The sequence below is a fragment of the Rhinopithecus roxellana genome, chromosome 5 (assembly GCF_007565055.1).
Source record: "Rhinopithecus roxellana isolate Shanxi Qingling chromosome 5, ASM756505v1, whole genome shotgun sequence".
Lineage (NCBI taxonomy): Eukaryota > Metazoa > Chordata > Mammalia > Primates > Cercopithecidae > Rhinopithecus > Rhinopithecus roxellana.
The window spans coordinates 105,412,399-105,431,307 of NC_044553.1; the positions used below are offsets into that span (position 1 = coordinate 105,412,399).

General features: G+C 45.8%; 1 protein-coding gene and 1 pseudogene across 1 annotated transcript; both read right to left on the reverse strand.

Annotated features, from left to right (window-relative positions):
* Positions 1 to 503: 503 nt before the first annotated feature.
* LOC104669581 lies at positions 504 to 11,663 on the reverse strand (annotated as a pseudogene).
* Positions 11,664 to 12,463: 800 nt separating this feature from the next.
* Positions 12,464 to 14,759, reverse strand: LOC104669582 (golgin subfamily A member 2). The gene is given in 8 exon segments (XM_030930830.1): positions 12,464 to 12,744; positions 12,973 to 13,060; positions 13,255 to 13,286; positions 13,289 to 13,323; positions 13,325 to 13,359; positions 13,467 to 13,556; positions 14,370 to 14,511; positions 14,740 to 14,759. Coding segments are annotated over 8 exon segments (723 nt in total).
* Between the last annotated feature and the right edge of the window lie 4,150 nt (positions 14,760 to 18,909).

Consider the following 18,909-nt stretch of genomic DNA (forward strand, 5'->3'; position numbering starts at 1 on the left):
GCACCAACGCAACCATTTTCAATCTGACCAACTCAATTACAGATGTTACAGATTGTAATTACCCAAGGAACTCCCAAAAACTAATTATGTAACACGCAATCCCCACAATAAATTACTTTCCTTTGGCTTGATGTTCCAGAAAACTGTTTTCTGCTCACACCTGTAATCCCAGAACTTTGGGAGGCCGAGGTGGGCGGATCACCTGAGGTCGGGAGTTTGAGACCAGCCTGACCAACATGGAGAAACCCCGTCTCCACTAAAAATACAAATTAGACAGGCATGGTGGCACATGCTTGTAATCCCAGCTACTCAGGAGGCCAAGGCAGGAGAATCGCTTGAACCCAGGAGGCAGAGGTTGCAGTGAGTTGAGATCACTCCATTATACTCCAACCTGGGCAACAAGAGCGAAACTCCGTCTCAAACAAACAAACAAACACTGTTTTCTGAGGAGGCAGAGAAAGAGTGTTGCTCATCCCTGTTAGGGATGCTCACGAAGCGGCTCTCTATTTAGCTCCGTTGCGTGTTTGTAAGTGTTTGTCAGAGGTGGCCACAGGCTCCGTGCCAGGGTTCTGGGCAGCAGCCACATCATCTTTTGCCACGATGGGGGATGTTGCCAGAATACCCATGGGACCATGTCTTGTTGTTCCACCACCAAGAGAAACTTCAGTTTCCTTGGGCAAAATCTGGGAGGCCAGGTAATGGAAAGCAAACAGCAGATGCAGGAGATGCTTAAAAAGGAAAGAGAAGCAACGTGTTAATCTTGGCCTGAGACTAGTGGAGTTGTGTTAAGTGATGGATCACTAGAGCGTTCCTCAGCAACAGTGCCTGTCAGAGAAGAAACCCAGAGCCTACATTTACATTTTTCTTTCCTTGTTTTTTGTTCACTATCAACAGACAATGGAATCTCAGAGTTTGCTGAATCTAAGCTTTGGGTACCAATAAAGGCTTTCCTTGACCTAAATGCATTTGAAAAGCACACTTTAAAACTATGTCAGTGATAAAGTAAGAAATTAGCTCATTCACAGGACTCATAACCTCAGAGTTGCAGACCCTTCACCAGGAGCTGCCATTCATGTGAAATACTGTTTATAACTGTTGATAAAATCATCAGGACAAAAGGGGAAACAGGGAGCAAACTTGTAAACATCCTCAGGCATGGAGCAGGGATGGAGAAGCTTAGCAACAATTGTTTATGTCAGGAGGGCCAAGGAAGGCTGACAGAAAAAAAAGTTCTTTGAGTTTGTATTAGTCAGGGTACTCTAGGGGGGCAGAATTAATGGAATATATATATATATATGTACATATATATATATATATATATGTACATATATATATACATATATATATATATGGGAGTTTATTAAGTATAGGCTGTCTGTAGGCTGAGGAGCAAGGGGAGCCAGTCTGAGTTCCAAAACTGAAAACCTTGGAGTCCGATGTTTGAGGGCAGGAAGCATGCAGCATGGGAGAAAGATGTAGGCTGAGAGGCTAGGCCCATCTAACCTTTTCATGTTTTTCTGCCAGCTTTATATTCGCTGGTAGCTGATTAGATGGTGCCCATCCAGATTAAGGGTGGATCTGCCTTCCCAGCCCGCTGACTCAAATGTTAATCTCCTTTGGCAACACCCTCACAAGCACACCCAGGATCAATACTTTGCATCCTTCAATCCAATCCAGTTGACAGTATTAACTCTCACAGAGTCTCAATAGTAGTGAGAAGGTTCCCAGTGAGAAGGAGTGAGCTTGGGGGTGGTCCTGTGTGTCTAGGTATGCACAGGGGTGGTATGTGTATGTGGCAGTGACTGTGTGTGCATACACATGTGCACAGGCATTTGTGCATGTGCAGATGTGAATTGTGTGCATGTGTTTATGCATGTGTGTGGATGTGAGTGTGTACATGTGTGCATATCTGCATTTGCATATGCGTTCTAGGTATGGGTTTGTGTGTATATGTATGTGGGTGTACATGCATGTATGTGCCTTTGTGTGTGTGCATGTGTGTTTGTATAGGGACATCAAAACACACTAGATAAGATAAGAGCCCTTTACTCTTCTCCTGCAGTTTTGGCCTTTACTTCCCTGTTACAACCTCCGTGGTTCTTACTGTAGATTCCCATTGAACTGACCGCCTCCTCTCCTAGAAGGGCTGGGGAAGGGAAAGGCAGTGTGTTCTTCAGCTGCACATCCAGCCCTGAGCCTGCCTCCTGGTAAGTGCTAGCTCAGTATCTGCAGAGTGGTGGAACTGCACCCCACACTGATGGGATGGGTGACAGTGTGCATGGCAGGCAGTTCTCATCTCACCTCCTTCCTCACCAGGCATGCTAAGTTCCATTTTGCAACATGAGGAGTCTAGGTTTTGTCAGTTGTTTTTTGAGCATTGGTTTTCTTTTTTTAGTTTTTTTGAGATGGAGTCTCACTCTGTCGCCAAGCTGGAGTGCAGTGGCACAATCTCAGCTGACTGCAACCTCCAACTCCCTGGTTCAGGTGATTCTCCTGCCTCAGACTCCCAAGTAGCTGGGATTACAGGCACACACCACCACACCCAGCTAATTTTTATATTTTTAGTAGAGACAGGGTTTCACCATGTTGCCCAGGATGGTCTCCATCTCCTGACCTAGTAATCCACCCTCCTCAGCCTCCCAAAGTGCTAGGATTACAGACGTGAGCCACCGTGCCCAGCCAAGCATTTGTTTTTAAAACAGAAATGCATTTTTTTGAATGAGCATGGACCCAATTCTGGCATCTAGAATAAAGTGTATAGAAATGTAACGAAACTCTTCCTTTTTCAAAATTCTTGACATTGGAAGAAGTCGAACCTCATGGAATGCTCTCAGTGTCTTTTATTGCAAACCACAGCATCTTCCTGGTGATTCTCACATTCTCACCTCTCATGTCCACTTGGTAATCTGTCATTTTAGTTTGGAAATGATTCAGGAACATACTCAACCACTCCTTGTAAACACTGCTATTATGAAAACAGTCATTCCTCCTTGCCTGTAGCACCGCAAAATTTCTAACTTGGTTTCTTTTTCCATTTTGTCTTCATTCTGCACACTTTGCCAAGGCTACTGTATTAGTCCGTCTTGCACTGCTATGAAGAAATACCTTTACGTGGCCAGAGCAGGAGGAAGGCAGGGGGCATGCTACACACTTTTAAATAAATAGATCTTGTGAGCACTCACTCACTATGCAGTACCAAAGGGGGATGGTGGTAAACCATGAGAAACTGCCCCCATGATTCAATCACCTCCCACCAGCCCCCACCTGTAACACTGGGGATTATAACTGAATATGAGATTTGGTGGGGACACAGATACAAACCATATCAGTTACCTTTCAATAAGAAGATCTAGTTGTATTAAATGGGAAACTATGAAATTGCCAACATCCAACCTCTCTTGACCTACAAAAATTTGTGGTCTAACACAGGTCACCATGACATTGCTACCTAGCTCTTGAGTCTGTGTTGGCCTCTCAGGACAATGGTTTTTTGAGAAGAAATTGCTGTACTTTGTTTCCTAATCGCTTCCTTAGAATTGAATAAGTGGGGTGGTATTCAGAATCTCATGTCTCATCGATGTCATTTGCTGGGTAACCAACAGCAAACATCAGATATTTACCTCTGACATGCAATGTTCAAATCAAATAGTAAAATGTCTCTATGTACACATGTTATGCCTCTTTGTAATATCAATTGAATTCTATCCTTTCTGAAGTCACTACACCATTTCTCCCAGTAAAAAATTGTCTACAAAATCTCAGAGTTGGTTCTGACACTACTAATTTTGAGTTGAGTGACCCTAGACAAATCGCCCACCTTTTTAAGCTTCACTTTTCTCATATAAAAATAAGATGTATTAATAATAGTTAACTCATCGGGCTTTTCTGAAAATTAAAATAAAAGTGCATATAACATGGTAAATAGGGTGACTCACACCTACTAAGTGCTCCATGGAGTACACTGTACATTTTAAAATAACTCAAAGAGTGAGATTGGGTCGTTTGTAACACAAAGGATAAATGCCTAAGGGGATGGATACCCCATTCTCCATGATGTACTTATTTCACATTGCATGCCTGTATCAAAACATCTCATGTACCCCATAAAAATATGTACCTACTATGTTCCCATAAAAATTTTTTAAAAGAAAAAAAAGCATTAAAATTTGTTTTTAATTAATTAATTATTTATTTATTTAGAGACAGGGTCTAGCTCTGTCCCTCAGGCTGGAGTGCTGTGGCCCAATCTTGGCTCACTGCAGCCTTTGCCTCCCAGGCTCAAGTGATCCTCCCACCTCAGCCTCCCAAGTAGCTGGGACTACAGCCGTGCTGCCATGCCTGGCTAATTTTTGTATTTTTTGTAGAGACAGGGTTTTACTATGTTGCCCATGGTGGTCTTCGCCTCCCAAAATGTTGGAATTACAGGTGTGGGTCACCATGCCTGTCTTTTTTTTTTTTTTTTTTTTTTAATTGAGATAGAGTCTTTCTCTGTCGCCCAGGCTGGAGTGCAGTGGCATGATCTTGGCTCACTGCAAGCTCTGCCTCCGGGTTCACCCCACTCTCGTGCCTCAGCCTTCCAAGTGGCTGGGACTACAGGCACCCACTACCACACCCGGCTAATTTTTTGTATTTTTAGTAGAGATGGGGTTTCACCATGTTAGCCAAGATGGTCTCGATCTCCTGACCTCGTGATCTGCCCACCTCGGCCTCCCAAAGTGCTGGGATTACAGGCATGAGCCACTGTGCCCGGCCCATGCCTAGCCTATTTTTATAGAGACAGGGTCTCGCTGTGTTGCCCAGGCTGATCTCAAACTCCTGGACTCAAGCGATCCTCCCACCTTTGCCTCCCAAACTGCTATCATTACAGGTGTGAGCCACTGCACCTGGCCTAGTTTTATAGAGACGGGAGTCTTGCCATGTTTCCCAGGCTGGTCTCGAACTCCTGGCTTTAAGCAATCTTCCTGCTTTGGCCTCCCAAAGTGCTAGGATTACAGGCATGAGCTACTGTGTCTGGTCTAAAGTCTTTATTGATAACATTTTGAGTGATACTGATTAAAAAATAAAAAAGTTTTATCATCGGTATTTGTGTTAGCTTTTTTATTGTTGTATAACAAAATACCACAAGCATAATGGCTGAAAATGACACATATCTCACACTGGGCACAGTTTAGCTGGGTCCTTTCCTTAGGGTTTCACATCGCTATAATCCAGGTGTCAACTGGGGCTGCAGTGTGTCTCATCAAAGGGCCAATTGGGGAAACAGACTGACTTCCAAACTCCCTCAACGTGGCTGGCAGAATTCATCTTTAACTGTAGAACTGAGGTCTGTTTTCCTTGATGACCTTTGGCACTGAGTTGGGAGCTGCTCTCACCTAGGGGCTGCCTGCAGCTCCTTGTTACTTGGCTTAATCTGTAGACTGTCTTACAACATGGCGGCTTGCTTCTTTAAAGCCAACAAGGGCTTCTCCAGTCTGCTAAGATGGTGTCTTATATAGAATATAACACAAGATTGACTTCCCATCACTTTTACTATATTCTTTTGGTTAGAAACAAGTCAGGTCTCCCATCTCAGCACTTTGAGAGGCCGAGGTGGGTGGATCACTTGAGGTCAGGAGTTCGAGACTAGCCCCGCCAACATGGTGAACCCCCATTTCTACTAAAAATACAAAAAAATTAGCCAGGCATGGTGGCTAATCCCACCACTTGTAACCCTAGCTACTAGGGAGGCTGAAGCAAGAGTCACTTGAACCCGGGAGGTGGAGGCTACAGTGAGCTAAGATTGTGCCACTGCACTCCAGCCTGGGTGACAAAGTGAGACTTCATCTCAACAGCAACAACAACAGCGAGAAGTCAGGTCTTGCCTACACTCAAGGTGAGGGGATTGTATAGGGTATAACGGGTGACACATGGAGATCATGGGGCCCATCTTAGAATTCTGCTTACTATAGCATTCTAATAATCTCTAATGGATGTCTAATAATCAGCAGAGAATATTTTCAGTTTTATCTTCATTGAGTACCTTTTTTTAGATTTATAACTAGTAAAACATTATTTTTATTTTAATTACCTTTCCTTCGCTTTCTTGTGAGGATTTAGAAATCAGTCTGCACATTTATCCTGGGCTGTATTTTTCTGTGGGCTTACTTGGGTGTGATGTGAGTACACAGAGTTTACATGCATCTCACTGAAACCGTTTTTTTTTTCCTTGCAGCACTCTAAGGGCTGTGGTAACATAGGCTGGGCATGGTGACTCACACCTGTAATCCCAGCACTCTGTGAGGCCGAAGCAGGCAGATCACTTGAGGTCAGGAGTTTGAGACCAGCCTGGGCAACATTGTGAAACTCCGTCTCTACTATAAAAGTACAAAAATTAGCTGGGCGTGGTGGTATATGCCTATAGTCCCAGCTACTCAGAGGTTGAGGTGGGAGAATCGCTTGAACCCAGGAGTTAGAAGTTGCAGTGAGCTGAGATCCTGCCACTGCACTCCAGCCTGGGTGACAGAGCGAGACTCAGTCTTAAATAAATAAATAGAATAACAAAGTAAAGGAACTTAAATTCTTAACTCTTGGTTTAATGTTACTTGACTTCCAAAGACTAACAGATTAGTCATATACAGTGCCGGTGCAGGTATAGGGAAACTGGCACTCAAGCTGTTAAGTTTAGTTTGACAATGTATCAAAATTAAGAATTTGCATTTGCTTTGATCTAGCAATTCCATTTGTAAGGATTTATCCTGCAGAAATATTTGGTTAAGAATATTCAAAGCAGAATTGTTTAATGTCAAGTAAGTAGAAGAAACCTAAATTTTCATGAGTGCTATCGATTAGATATCAAGTCACTGATGCAACGGGATTTTACATAGTTGATTAAAAGAATGAGGCGTGGCTGGGTGCAGTGGATCACACCTGTAATCCCAACACTTTGGGAGGCCGAGGTAGGCGGATTACCTGAGGTCAGGAGTTCGAGACCAGCATGACCAACATGGAGAAACCCTGTCTCTATCAAAAATACAAAATTAGCTGGGCATGGTGGCCCATGCCTGTAATATCAGCTACTTGGGAGGCTGAGGCAGGAGAATCACTTTAACCCGGGAGGTGGAGATTGCAGTGAGCCAAGATTGAGCTACTGCACTTCAGCCTGGGCAACAGAGTGAGACTCTGTATCAAAAAAAAAAAAAACGTTTCCCCATAATCTTTATCATTTTCCTATCCTTGTACTCCAGCCTGGGCAACAAGAGAGCGAAATTCCATCTTAAAAAAAAAAAAAAAAAACAGAACGAGGCACATGTATTATGGCCCTGAAAATTTTTCTATAAGTTTGAAAACTTCAATTATTTTTAAGAGCATTAAAAGAAAAATTTCCTTGTAAATAAAGTAATATATTTTTCCTGGTCCATAAAGAAAATAGAACCTGGAAAGAGTAGATCTTATATTTAAACAAGACAAGGCTTTGATTGTGTTAATTCAAAATAAAATATGACAAGGACAAAAATTAACTTTTTGTTAAATTCATTGTACTCAAGTTGGAACTCCTGGCTCCTTTCTTAGATACATATTATCTAATTTTATGTTGCTGTTGTTGAGACAGGATCTCTGTTGCTCAGGCTGGAGTGCAGTGGCGCAATCATGCTCACTGCAGCCTTGACTTCCTGAATTCAAGGGATCCTCCCACCTCAGCCTTCTGAGTAGCTGGGACTGTAGGCATGTGCCACCTAATATTTTGTATTCTTTGTAGAGATGGGGTTTTGCTATGTTGCCTAGGCTGGCCTCCAACTCCTGGACTCAAGTGATCTGTCCACTTTGGCCTCCCAAAGTGTTGTGATTACAGGTTTGAGCCACCACACCCAGCCTCCAAGTTTTAATATAAACATATTTCTTAATTTCACTGTGGCAGGGGTCACATGACAGTAAAAGAATGCTTTAGAAATTGTAATATCTGGCCAGGGGCGGTGGCTCAAGCCTGTAATCCCAGCACTTTGGGAGGCCGAGACGGGCGGATCACGAGGTCAGGAGATCGAGACCATCCTGGCTAACATGGTGAAACCCCGTCTCTACTAAAAAATACAAAAATCTACCCGGGCGAGGTGGCAGGCGCCTGTAGTCCCAGCTACTCAGGAGGCTGAGGCAGGAGAATGGTGGGAACCCGGGAGGTGGAGCTTGCAGTGAGCTGAGATCCGGCCACTGCACTCCAGCCCCGGCGACAGAGCAAGACTCTGTCTCAAAAAAAAAAAAAAAAAAAGAAATTGTAGTATCTACAATGAATGGATCATTGGGACATCACCAGAAACTTTTCCTATATTCTATAAAGAATACAGGAAAATCCTTATAAAGTTATCTTGAAGTACAGGAGCAATTTCTAACATTTTGGTTTTTTTGGCAAAGCACAACGTAGCTTTAATAAAACTAATGAGGACCAGGTTGTCATCTACAGGGACTAGACATCTTAATATCTGTTTTCTATTGGAGGGCTGGAGGGGCAGGGTACATCCAAGCACTCTGGAATCTGTTTTCCGTGTGTGATGTACAGGTTGAAAGGCAGTCTTCCATTTGCACAAAGGGAAAGTAACACAATTGTTTAAATTAACCAGAAGTCTGTAACGAGGTTAAGGGCTAAATGTTGTCACTTCTTGTTTATCATTAGGAACACGTGATGATGATAGTGCTGGTGATGAGGGTGACTGGGCTCAGAAATGATCATAGTGCACCTAGGTTTTGAGGCCTAATTTTCTAGTTTCTAGAAATGAGGTTAGAAACAAGAGTACTGATCAAAATCTCCCTTGGCTATTACTATTAATATGGTTTGCATCTAGAATGACACAGAAAGCTCATTACCCATATCTTGTCTAACGGCTGCGAGGAAAACAGAGATTTAGCCTTGCATAACGAGGAAGGGTATGAAGCAAGGATACTGACATTTCTAAATGTCTGAAATCCGATTTGAGGCTGGGCACACTGGCTCACACCTGTAATTCCAGCACTTTGGGAGGCCCAGGTGGGAGGATTGCTCAAGCCCAGCAGTTTGAAACCAGCCTGGGCAACATGGCAAGACCCCATCTCTGCAAAAAATATAAAACATTAGCCAGGCATGGTGGTGCGCACCTATGATCCCAGCTACTGAAGAGGCTGAGGTGGGAGGATTGCTTGAACCCAGGAAGTTGAGGCTGCACTGAGTCATGTTCACACCACTGCAGTCCAGCCTGGGTCACAGAGCGAGACCCTGTCTCAAAAAATCAATCAATCGATCAACCCAATTGTGGCAGATGAAAAAGTTGGCAGTTTGATTTGGAGCTCATGAAAAGTTTCAATTAATCTTTTCCCATATTTTGAATTTCTAGAACAAGGAGATTGGCTTTCACAGAGGTTTGGGTTGGGTTCCGTTTTCTTCAGAAGAACTTCAGAGTGCACTACAACAGGAAAATCATACTCTAGATGGAATCAAGGTCAATCTGTTTGTATACCAGATACATCTGTGATATACATGTAGCTACTATCTGATTATGTATCAGTTAAATAGATCATACATGTGGAATGATGGGGACTTGGAGAGATTTGTAACTGAAGCTGCCTTCATGCTTGTTAGAATGGTCGGGTAGAAGAGTTCCCAGTTTTTTTTCTTTTTCTTTTTCTTTTTTTGAGATGGTGTCTCGCTCTGTCACCCAGGCCGGAGTGCAGTGGCCAGATCTCAGCTCGCTGCAAGCTCCGCCTTCCGGGTTTACGCCATTCTCCTGCCTCAGCCTCCCAAGTAGCTGGGACTACAGGCGCCTGCCACCATGCCTGGTGAGTTTTTTGTATTTTTTTAGTAGAGACGGGGGTTTCACCGTGTTAGCCAGGATGGTCTCGATCTCCTGACCTCATGATCCACCCGTCTCGGCCTCCCAAAGTGCTGGGATTACAGGCTTGAGCCACTGCGCTCAGCGAGTTCCCAGTTTTAAAGGAGAAGTACAAGAAGACCCATAATGGTTAGCAAGATATATAGAACACAGTGGACCTAGCAGCGCACTTCTGAAGTCAGGTAAGCTGGGACTGAAATCTTGTCTTTCCCACTGATTATGTGATCTTGGGCCAGATTGATTTACTACTTTACTTTTTCATTTATTTGTTTTCATCGTGACTGGGCCTTTCTATGCTGCAGGTTAGTCTTGAACCCCTGGCCTCAAGCTGTCCTCTTGCCTCATCCTCCCAAAGTGCTGGGGTTATAGGATTAAGCCGCTGTGACTCACCCAATTTACAATTTTTAATGGAGGGCAAGGGAGTCATAAGAACAACAAAGATGGTAAAGGGAATTTGAAGAGAAAATGAATAAAAGAACAACGTACAAATAAAAACCACCTGAGTTCTTTTTACTGACTCCCTCATAAAGAGGTGATTTTCAGATGGAATGTTTTTGCAGACATTGCCTTTCCTTCCTTACAGTGCTTATTTTTTTCAGCTCCAGGTTCAAGCTCAAAGGCCTAAAGTTTTCCAAACATCTGATGAAGAGGAAGATTTTTGAGACTGTCCCAGCCTATTACATAAAGGAAACATAACTGAGAATTTTATCTAAAGGTTTTTATTTGAAACAAATATTTGCACCAAGCAAGGGCTTATTTTCCCCACCCCAAATTAAAACACAGCGCAACAGGGGCCACATTTATTTGGCAGGACAGTTCCATTTTGTGAACATCCTCCTCCTCACTGTGGTTGGGGTGACTGGACTCCTAAGCAGCTGTTCTTACACAAAATATTAACCCAAACTATGTGTCACACAAAAGGCAGTGGTCTTGACTGTGGATGTGGGCCAGCATGTTCCATAAATGCTAAAAGGTGGGAGAAGCACAAATACAACGCAGTCTTTAAAAAAACTAAATAATTCAAAGTAAAACTTTCTATCCCCACCCCTTCCCCACCCTTGCCTTCTCCAATAATAAAAAGTAGCATCCAGATTTGGTTTGTATCCTGACCATTCACAAAGTGTTGCTCAGGTGCAGTCCCACTAGCCACCAGTGTGGGAGTTCGGACCTGCTCCCTTTCTGACCTGGGCCAATTCACCCATCCTCAGGCAACCTGGTGGTCCCCCGCTCCCAGGAGGTCACCATATTGATGCCGAACTGAGTGCAGACACCCTGTCAGCGTAATGATCAGCGCTCTAAAGGTCTCTTCCATCTCCTCAATCCTATGCTGGTAACAGTCCCCCTTTCCTCCTGGGGCTCTCGCCTCTTCCTCTGAGTGGTCCCCTGTACCTTCCCAGGGAGAGCCATGAGGCTCATCTGGGCCCATAGCTTCTGGTTCTGCTGGCTGGTAGCTTCCAGGTGCTCCTAATGGGCCAGGAAAGAGAGTGAGAAGGCACAGAGGTTGCCAAGTCATCCCCCTCGGGGCCCCACCCTCAGTAACTCCCTCACCTGAGTCTCCTGCAGCTCTTAGTGGGCCATCTTGGCCACTGCTTTGCCCTGAGCTTCCTGCTGCTGCAGCTGGTCCACGAACTGGGTCTGCAGCAGTAACTGCCTGTGCAGCGCCTCCTTCTTGGAGGTCAGCTGCTGAAAGGTGGCCAGGTACTGCTGCAGGTGACCCAAGTACTGGTCTCGCTGCTGCTGCAGATTCTGAGACTCTTGGCTCTTCAGCTCCACCTGCAGGAAGACCCTGGGCATGAGGGTAGCTGGTGGCTGGCTTCCAGATTCTGGGCCCATTAATAAGGCAGAGAGGGCACTGTGGCGCTCTGTGGCCTGCCCAGGTCCCTGGCTCCTTGCTCCAGGCCTAAGTGACTGCCTCCCTTGCCTGGAACCCCATGCCTCTTTCCTCAGCCTCAAATCTCACATCCTCTTCTCACCATTTAAACTGTAGGCCACAAACTGGTGGAAAAGCAGAGGGAGCCAGCCACCATCTGCTGAGTGTGCTACATGCCTAATGTTTCCATGTATTATCTCATTTAATCCTCAAACCCTCTGCAAGGAAAAAGCTCACTTCCTTTTTAAGTGAAAGAAACCAAGACTTAGAGATGCAAGGTGGTTCAGTGGTGAGCAGTGGAGCCGAGGTTGGAATTCAGGTTGAATCTAAGGAGGCTCTTATACCACTGTCTCTTTCCTTATGACTGGGGGGGCTCCACGCCTCTAGCTGGGATGATGACGTTCAGACCTGGGAGGAACCCAGGGCTACCCACCTCTAAAATTCGGAGGGCAAGAAGCAAGAAACAGTCACAGCAGTGCCCTGGAGGGTGCTGGGGTCACCTGTCCCCCAGGCTGGAGCTGCCTCTGTCCTCGCACCTCCCTTCCCCAGAGACTGGTGCCCGCCTCCTAGCCCTTATTGGATGGGGCAGGGGTTACTATCTGCTTCAGCTTGGCCAGCTGCTCCTAGAACTGGCGATTTTGGGAGACCGCGCGGCTGATGGTGGTGTGGTCGTTCTGCACAGAGGACCTGCGCGCCTCTCCCTGCTCCTCCCAGAGCTCTGCTTTCCGCTCCTGCGGCCTCTACTGCTCCCGGTTCAGGTGACTCAAGCCCTCACTGGCTTCCACCTGGGCTTGGAGCTGTCCTGCCAGACTCTCCAGCTCCTTTCACAGGTGCTTGACCTCAGCTTATAGCTGCTGCTCCACCTCTGAGGGTCCTGCTGGGGGCTCCAAGTGTAGGGGTTCAGCTGAGAAAGGAAGCAGACAATAAGGGCCTCTGGATTCTCAAAAAACCCTCCTCTTGGTGCACAGCTCCTCTCAGGCTCTGCAAACTTGGCCTCCCTGCTAATGATCCCTTGCACCCGATGGTAGCCAATCTTCCAAGCCCCTTTCAGATAGAGAGCACTGTGGGTGGCTGACAATCGGCACTCCTCCCTCTTTGCTGATGGGGATACTGAGGCTCATGGAGATGACAAGACTTGCCGTCTCCTGGCACAGACCTCTTTCCCTCTGCCTCAAAGTCCTTCCATGCACCCACTTCCCTGGGGCATTCTAAGCCGCCCCCACAGCCCTCTGATGCCAGTCCTGCTTTGAAATCACCCCAACCCCAGCTCACCCATCTGGTTCTTCAGTTCGGCCAAGCTTGTCTCCAGCTCCTGTACCTGATGCAGGTCCTACTTCTTCTCCTCCTTCAATGCGCAAACCTGCCCAAAGCACAGGGGGAAAGGGCCCTGGAGAAGAGGGGCTGGTGGCTGGGCAGGCTACCATCTCCCTCTCTGCCCCCACCTCCACAAAGCCCAGACCCATGACCACTTCTGGCTGTGTTCCTCCCATTGCACAGATGCTCAGAATAATCAAGTGACCTCTCTTAGGCAGGGACTGAAGGGTCAGGTCTCACCTGCTCCGACGTCTCCTGCATCCTCTGCCACACACGGCATGCTCTCCATGGAGATACTCAGCACACTGGTCTCTCCATTTGTAGATACTGCAGCCACTCCATCAACTATGAGAATTGACACGGAAGTTAGGAAGGGCTGTCACTGGTCCTCACCTACTCCTGGCCACCTGGCGTTGTCATCCTTCCACGTCCCTCCTTCTGCAAAGCCTCACGGGCCCCAGGTATGCTTCCAGCTGTGCCCGCTCTTCCATGGCCTGCTGTAACTGCTGGTTAGCATCCAGGGCTTCGCAGCAGCTAGACAACTGGATGGTGAAGTGGGAGAAGTTTCGATCTGGGGAGCCCAGACCGTTTCACATAGTGCCTTTAAATGGGCTAGGGCTAGACTCCATGTACAACTCAGTCAATAACGATCTCTGTCAAGTTGCTTTGCTTTAGAAACAAAAAATTAAATAATTTTAAAGAGCTCTCAGGCCAGGCATGGTGGCTCATGTCTGTAATCCCAAAACTTTGGGAGGCTGAAGTGGGTGGATTCCTTGAGCTCAGGAGTTAGACGGGCCTGGGCAACATGGCGAAGCCTCGACTCTACAAATACAAATTAGCCAGGTGCAGTGACATGCACCTGTAGTTCCAGTTATTTCAGAGGCTGAGACTTCAGCCTGGGAGGTGGAGGTTGCAGTGAGCCAAGATAGCACCACCACACTCCAGCTTGGATCACAGAGTGAGACCTCATCTCAAAAAAAAGAAAAAAGAAAAAAGATGATCACAACTCTCTCTTATTACCAAGGAATAGTGAAAGTGTTGGCTTGAACCTCAGAAGAAAATACACAGACTCATGAGCTAGCCATATAAATGTAATCTATAAAATAATGGCTTTCATCCATGATGCTTTAAGAAAAAAAATTTAAGCCCTAACCTTGAGATTCTGATTCCCCAGGCCTATGACAGGGTCTCAGTTTGTAGATTTTTAGCAGTCTCTAGAGGATTCTATGGCAGGAGCAGAACAAGGACTCAAATTTTCCAGCTCTTGGCTGGAGCCTCCCCATATCCAGCATGATCCCTAGACCATGGCCCCAGCTGGATGGGGCTCCCACTACCCTGGAGCTACAGCCTCTTGCCTGCTGAAGCATAAGGTCGGCAATCTCCAGTTTGTTTTTCAGCTCCTCCAAGTCACGCTGCATCCCTGCCTTGTGGGTCAGCGCAACTGGAAGCTACTCTGCCTAAGCTGAGTTCTCCTGCTTCAGCTCCTTATTACTGTTGCTATGGCCAGAGGCAGCAGAGAAAGGAATGAATGAAGAATAGAAAGGATTGCTTTGGTGATCAACCCTCTACCCTCACCCCACAACCACAGAACTGTGGCACTGGAAGAGATCCCAGGAATCAAATGTCACAGGTGGCAGGCCAGAGAGGAGACATGAGTTGCCCGAATCTACAGCATGAGTGAGGGGCACGGATGGCACTAGAGCTTAGCGGTGCACGCATGCAGACCTGTATGACCACCTCACCATGCTCACCTGCATGCCCCCGCTCGCAGCACGCCACCCATGCTAAGGGCCCCAGACCTCCCATTCCTCCTTCCCCCATCCTAGTTGTTCTTGTCTAACTTCAGCCTGAGAGCATCTCTGTCTCTGCTTAACTGGTTGTTGTCCTGCAAATACAGAAATGCAAAGTCAGGATACAGCAGGCAGAGGAGCAGCTGGCTGAGCAGGAATGACAGCTACAGTGACTATTCCAAAGTAACACTTTGTCACTCTCAATCTTGCCTGACATGTTTTCAAGGCATTTCCAAGCCCATGGTCTCATTTGTTTCTCAAAGAACTCAGTAAGGGTAGAAGGAACAGGAAAAGAGACCTAATTTGTAGCTGGCTAGCAGAGAGGCCCAGAGAGATCAGAGAATATTGCTATCGTTCTTACCGTTATGACTACCACTGTTTGAACCTTTACTGAGTGCTTCACCAGGCATCATGCTAACAACCCCATTTAATCCTCACAACCACCATAGGAGACAGTTACTATTATCACCTCTATTGTGTAGATGAAAAACATGGGGTACTAGAGGTTAAGTGCTTGCCCAAGATCACTCAGACAGAGCTGGGATCTGAACATCCAGGTATATCTGATTCTCCATGCCCATGTTTTCACTGTGAGGCAGGAAAATAGGGTCTGGAGGCAGGGAACGTAAGGCCAGTTCACACTTCAGCTATAACAGGAAATATCCTCTCCATAGGGCATATGCGTAAATGACTTTGTAACTTCATCCTCTCCAGTTACATAGGGCGTACCTGAAGTAACCAATGGAATCCTCTAAGGGGTCATTAACTCCCCCAAAATTTTGTAATGGGGCCTTTGAGCCCCTGTGCTCGGGCGCGCTCCCACACTGTGGAGTGTGCTTTCATTTTCAATAAATCCCTTCATTCCTTCCTTGCTTTGTGCGTTTTGTCCAATTCTTTGTTCAAGACGCCAAGAACCTGGATGCTTTCCACCTTTAACAGCTGGGGGGTGGGGGCACAGATAGAAAGGGGGATAATCTTGTGTTCACTTTTTGAAGAGTACATTTGCATAGTCCAAAACTCAGAAAATACAGAAGGGAAATATCTCCCAGCCACCGCGTTCCCCTCTCCTGAGTTTTTTACGAATCGTTGCAGACATGTTTTATGTATATTTTCATAGTACACACATAGACACACACACAGACACACACACACATGTGTTCCCACTCTCTACACAAATGGTAACATACTAAAGATACTCTTCTGTATCTTCATGGTACAAGTATCCTAACCCCCACCTAGAACTTGGTCAATGCCACAGTCAGGTAAGGGCAGGGCAGGCATTTGGCCTCCAAGCTCCGTGTCCAGTACTTGCTCCCCTCAGTGCCCCCCAATTCACCCACAGCAGCCAACTGCCTCTAATGACCACACACAAAAGCAGTGAGAAATGGCCCATGCTGCCTTCTGGGTGGGACATGCCTTCCTGCAGAAGGGACCTTTAGGCTCACTCCTCCATCTGGAAAGCCGGGCTGCCAGGGTATGGTTAGGTGGTTGACTTACCCTATTTGCCTTCTTCTGCTCCTCTCCAACTCTCCCACACGCCGTCGGAAATCCTGCAGGTGGCTGGTCAGATCCTCGGCCTCTTCTGGAATGAGAGAGGTTGAGATGGGGCCCGAAGAACTTCCACTAAAGGCCTGTCAAAGTGTCAAGTTGAAGGATGATGGGGTGCCCAGATTCCCACCTTCAAACTGCCTGGCAGCATGCGGGGTGTAGTACAGCGCTGTCTGCAGCCGAGTTTTCTCACATGTAAGGATTTGTATTGCATGAACCTGAGCCTTTGGGAGAAAAACCAAGCCAGGCGTGATGGTTATTGCCTGTAATCCCAGCGCTTTGGGAGACTGAGGTGGGTGGATCACCTGAGCTCAGGAGTTCAAGACCAGCTGGCCAACATCATGAAACCCTGTCTCTACTAAAAATACAAAAACTAGCTGGGCATGGTGGCAGACACCTGTAATCCCAGTCACTTGGGAGGCTGAGGCAGGGAAATCACTTGAACCAGGGAGGTGGAGGTTGCAGTGAGCCAAAATTGTGCCACTGCATTTCAGCCTGAGCAACAGAATAAGACTCCGTCTCTAAATAAATCATTAAATAAATACACAATGCTTTCCATTTAATAAGCACTCAAAGCCCTTTATCAGTTTAAAATAAATACAAGCCCCTTGTAAAGTAAGGCTAAATGCTAAGTGATGGGGGAGAGAAAAAGGACATAAGTAACTCCTACTTTCATGAGGTTGATGACTAAATCCTATTTTTCTAGAATCACCTGGCCTCTCTAAGCCCTGTGAATGAAACTGAATTTCTCACTCAATACCTGGCTATGACTTGCAATCATGAAAACCAAGAATTGTGTTATGTCACCGTGTATTGCTTGTTACCTGAATTCCACACCAGGCTGGGATCAAGGGTTGAATCTTTCATGATTTTCTCCATAACCTGTGTACTTCTTATCACACACCAAGCTAAGCTTTTTTCTAGAGTTCTGCAATTTACAGTTAGTATATAAGAGTGGTTTTCAAAAATGTAGTCTCTGGACCAGCAGCTCTAGCAGCACCTGGGAACTTCTTATAAATGCAAATTCTCAGGCCCCACCCTGGACCTGATGAATCAGAAACTCTGGAGTAGGGCTCAGCAATCTCTGGCATATAGCAGGTAGTAAAATGTATTTCCTTCTGTAGGTCCAAAGCCAGGGATACTATATGTTCTGTCTTGATATGAAAAAAATGACATGCAATTAAAAGACATATATCTCCTTCCTACTCCCACCCTCTATCCAATGTGTTTTATTTTTATGAGTTAAATAAGAAAATGAGTGGCAATCAGAGATTTCATCTAAAACGTATATTTACAGGTATCAGTTCTCATCCAGCCTGTCTCATCCAATATTATTTATATCCTCTTACATGTAAAGTTTTAGAAAAGGATCATCACAATGTAAGACTCAGGCATACTAGGAGTTCTGTAATAAAACACCAAGTAGATCAGAATGTCCAAAATTACTGGAGAAGAAAACTGGAATCATTGGTTATATTTTCAAATTGCATTCAACAGGAAATTTAAGTTTTGAATTTTTTTCACCTTCATCTTCCAAGTTAATAGAATTAAGCCAAAATACTCCAGCCTTCCGAAGCCTCTAGCCAGGCAAAATTTTACTATATTACTTCTTGCTTTTCAATGGCTATAAAGCAGACTCACATTTTGTATAGCTGCAAAGATGTAGACCTAAACAGTTCCATCTGTTCAATATTAAAACAAAAGTCCTGTAAACCTTGGATGGTGAGTGTAATACTTCACCATTCGCCCCAAAGCCTCAAATATGAAAAGATACCAAGAACACCACTAGCAATCGAAACTAAACTCTCAGCCAGGAGCACTAGTTCATGCGGTAATCCCAGCACTTTGGCAAGCCAAGGTGGGAGGATTACTTGAAGTCAGGAGTTCAAGACCAGTCTGGGCAGCATAGTGAATTCACATCTCTACAAAAAGTTTTAAAAATTAGCTGGGTGTGTCAGCACACTTCCCAGGGCTGCTGTGCCATTGCTGGAATCTGCTCTACGGACAGTACCGCGTACTTCTACCTGTAGCACTTTCCGTGGCTGGAATCCTGCAATTGTCACAGTGGCCCGAGATCCAAGAAGGCAGGGCAGAAGCATCGTGTCCCCTTCCCAGTGGGTGCAAGGGAGGCTGGGGGGTGATGCACAAGCCCGTGGGAGGGTGAGGGGCAGGAGGGGTGCATGGTGAGCCTCTGTTGACTGCTTGCTGCCTCAGCTGGAAGGTCAGGACCCAATGTCTATTACAGGTTTAATTACAGAAGTATTTTGGATTTCAGATTTTTTACAGATTTTGGAATTCGAAAATCTGAAATCCAAAATGCTCCAATGAGCATTTCCTTTGAACCTGGACTTCGAACATCATATCAGCGCTCAAACAGTTTTGGATTTTGAAGCATTTCAGATTTTGGATTTTCGGATGAGGGATGCTGTATTATCTTCTGAATGAAGCCACTCATTTAGGAAAGCCCAGAGTTTGGGGACATGGAGCTGCAGGCCAAAGAGGTGATTTCTGAGGTGGCTTCCAGTGTGGAAGGGCCTGCAAAGTGGTTTAAGGCAAG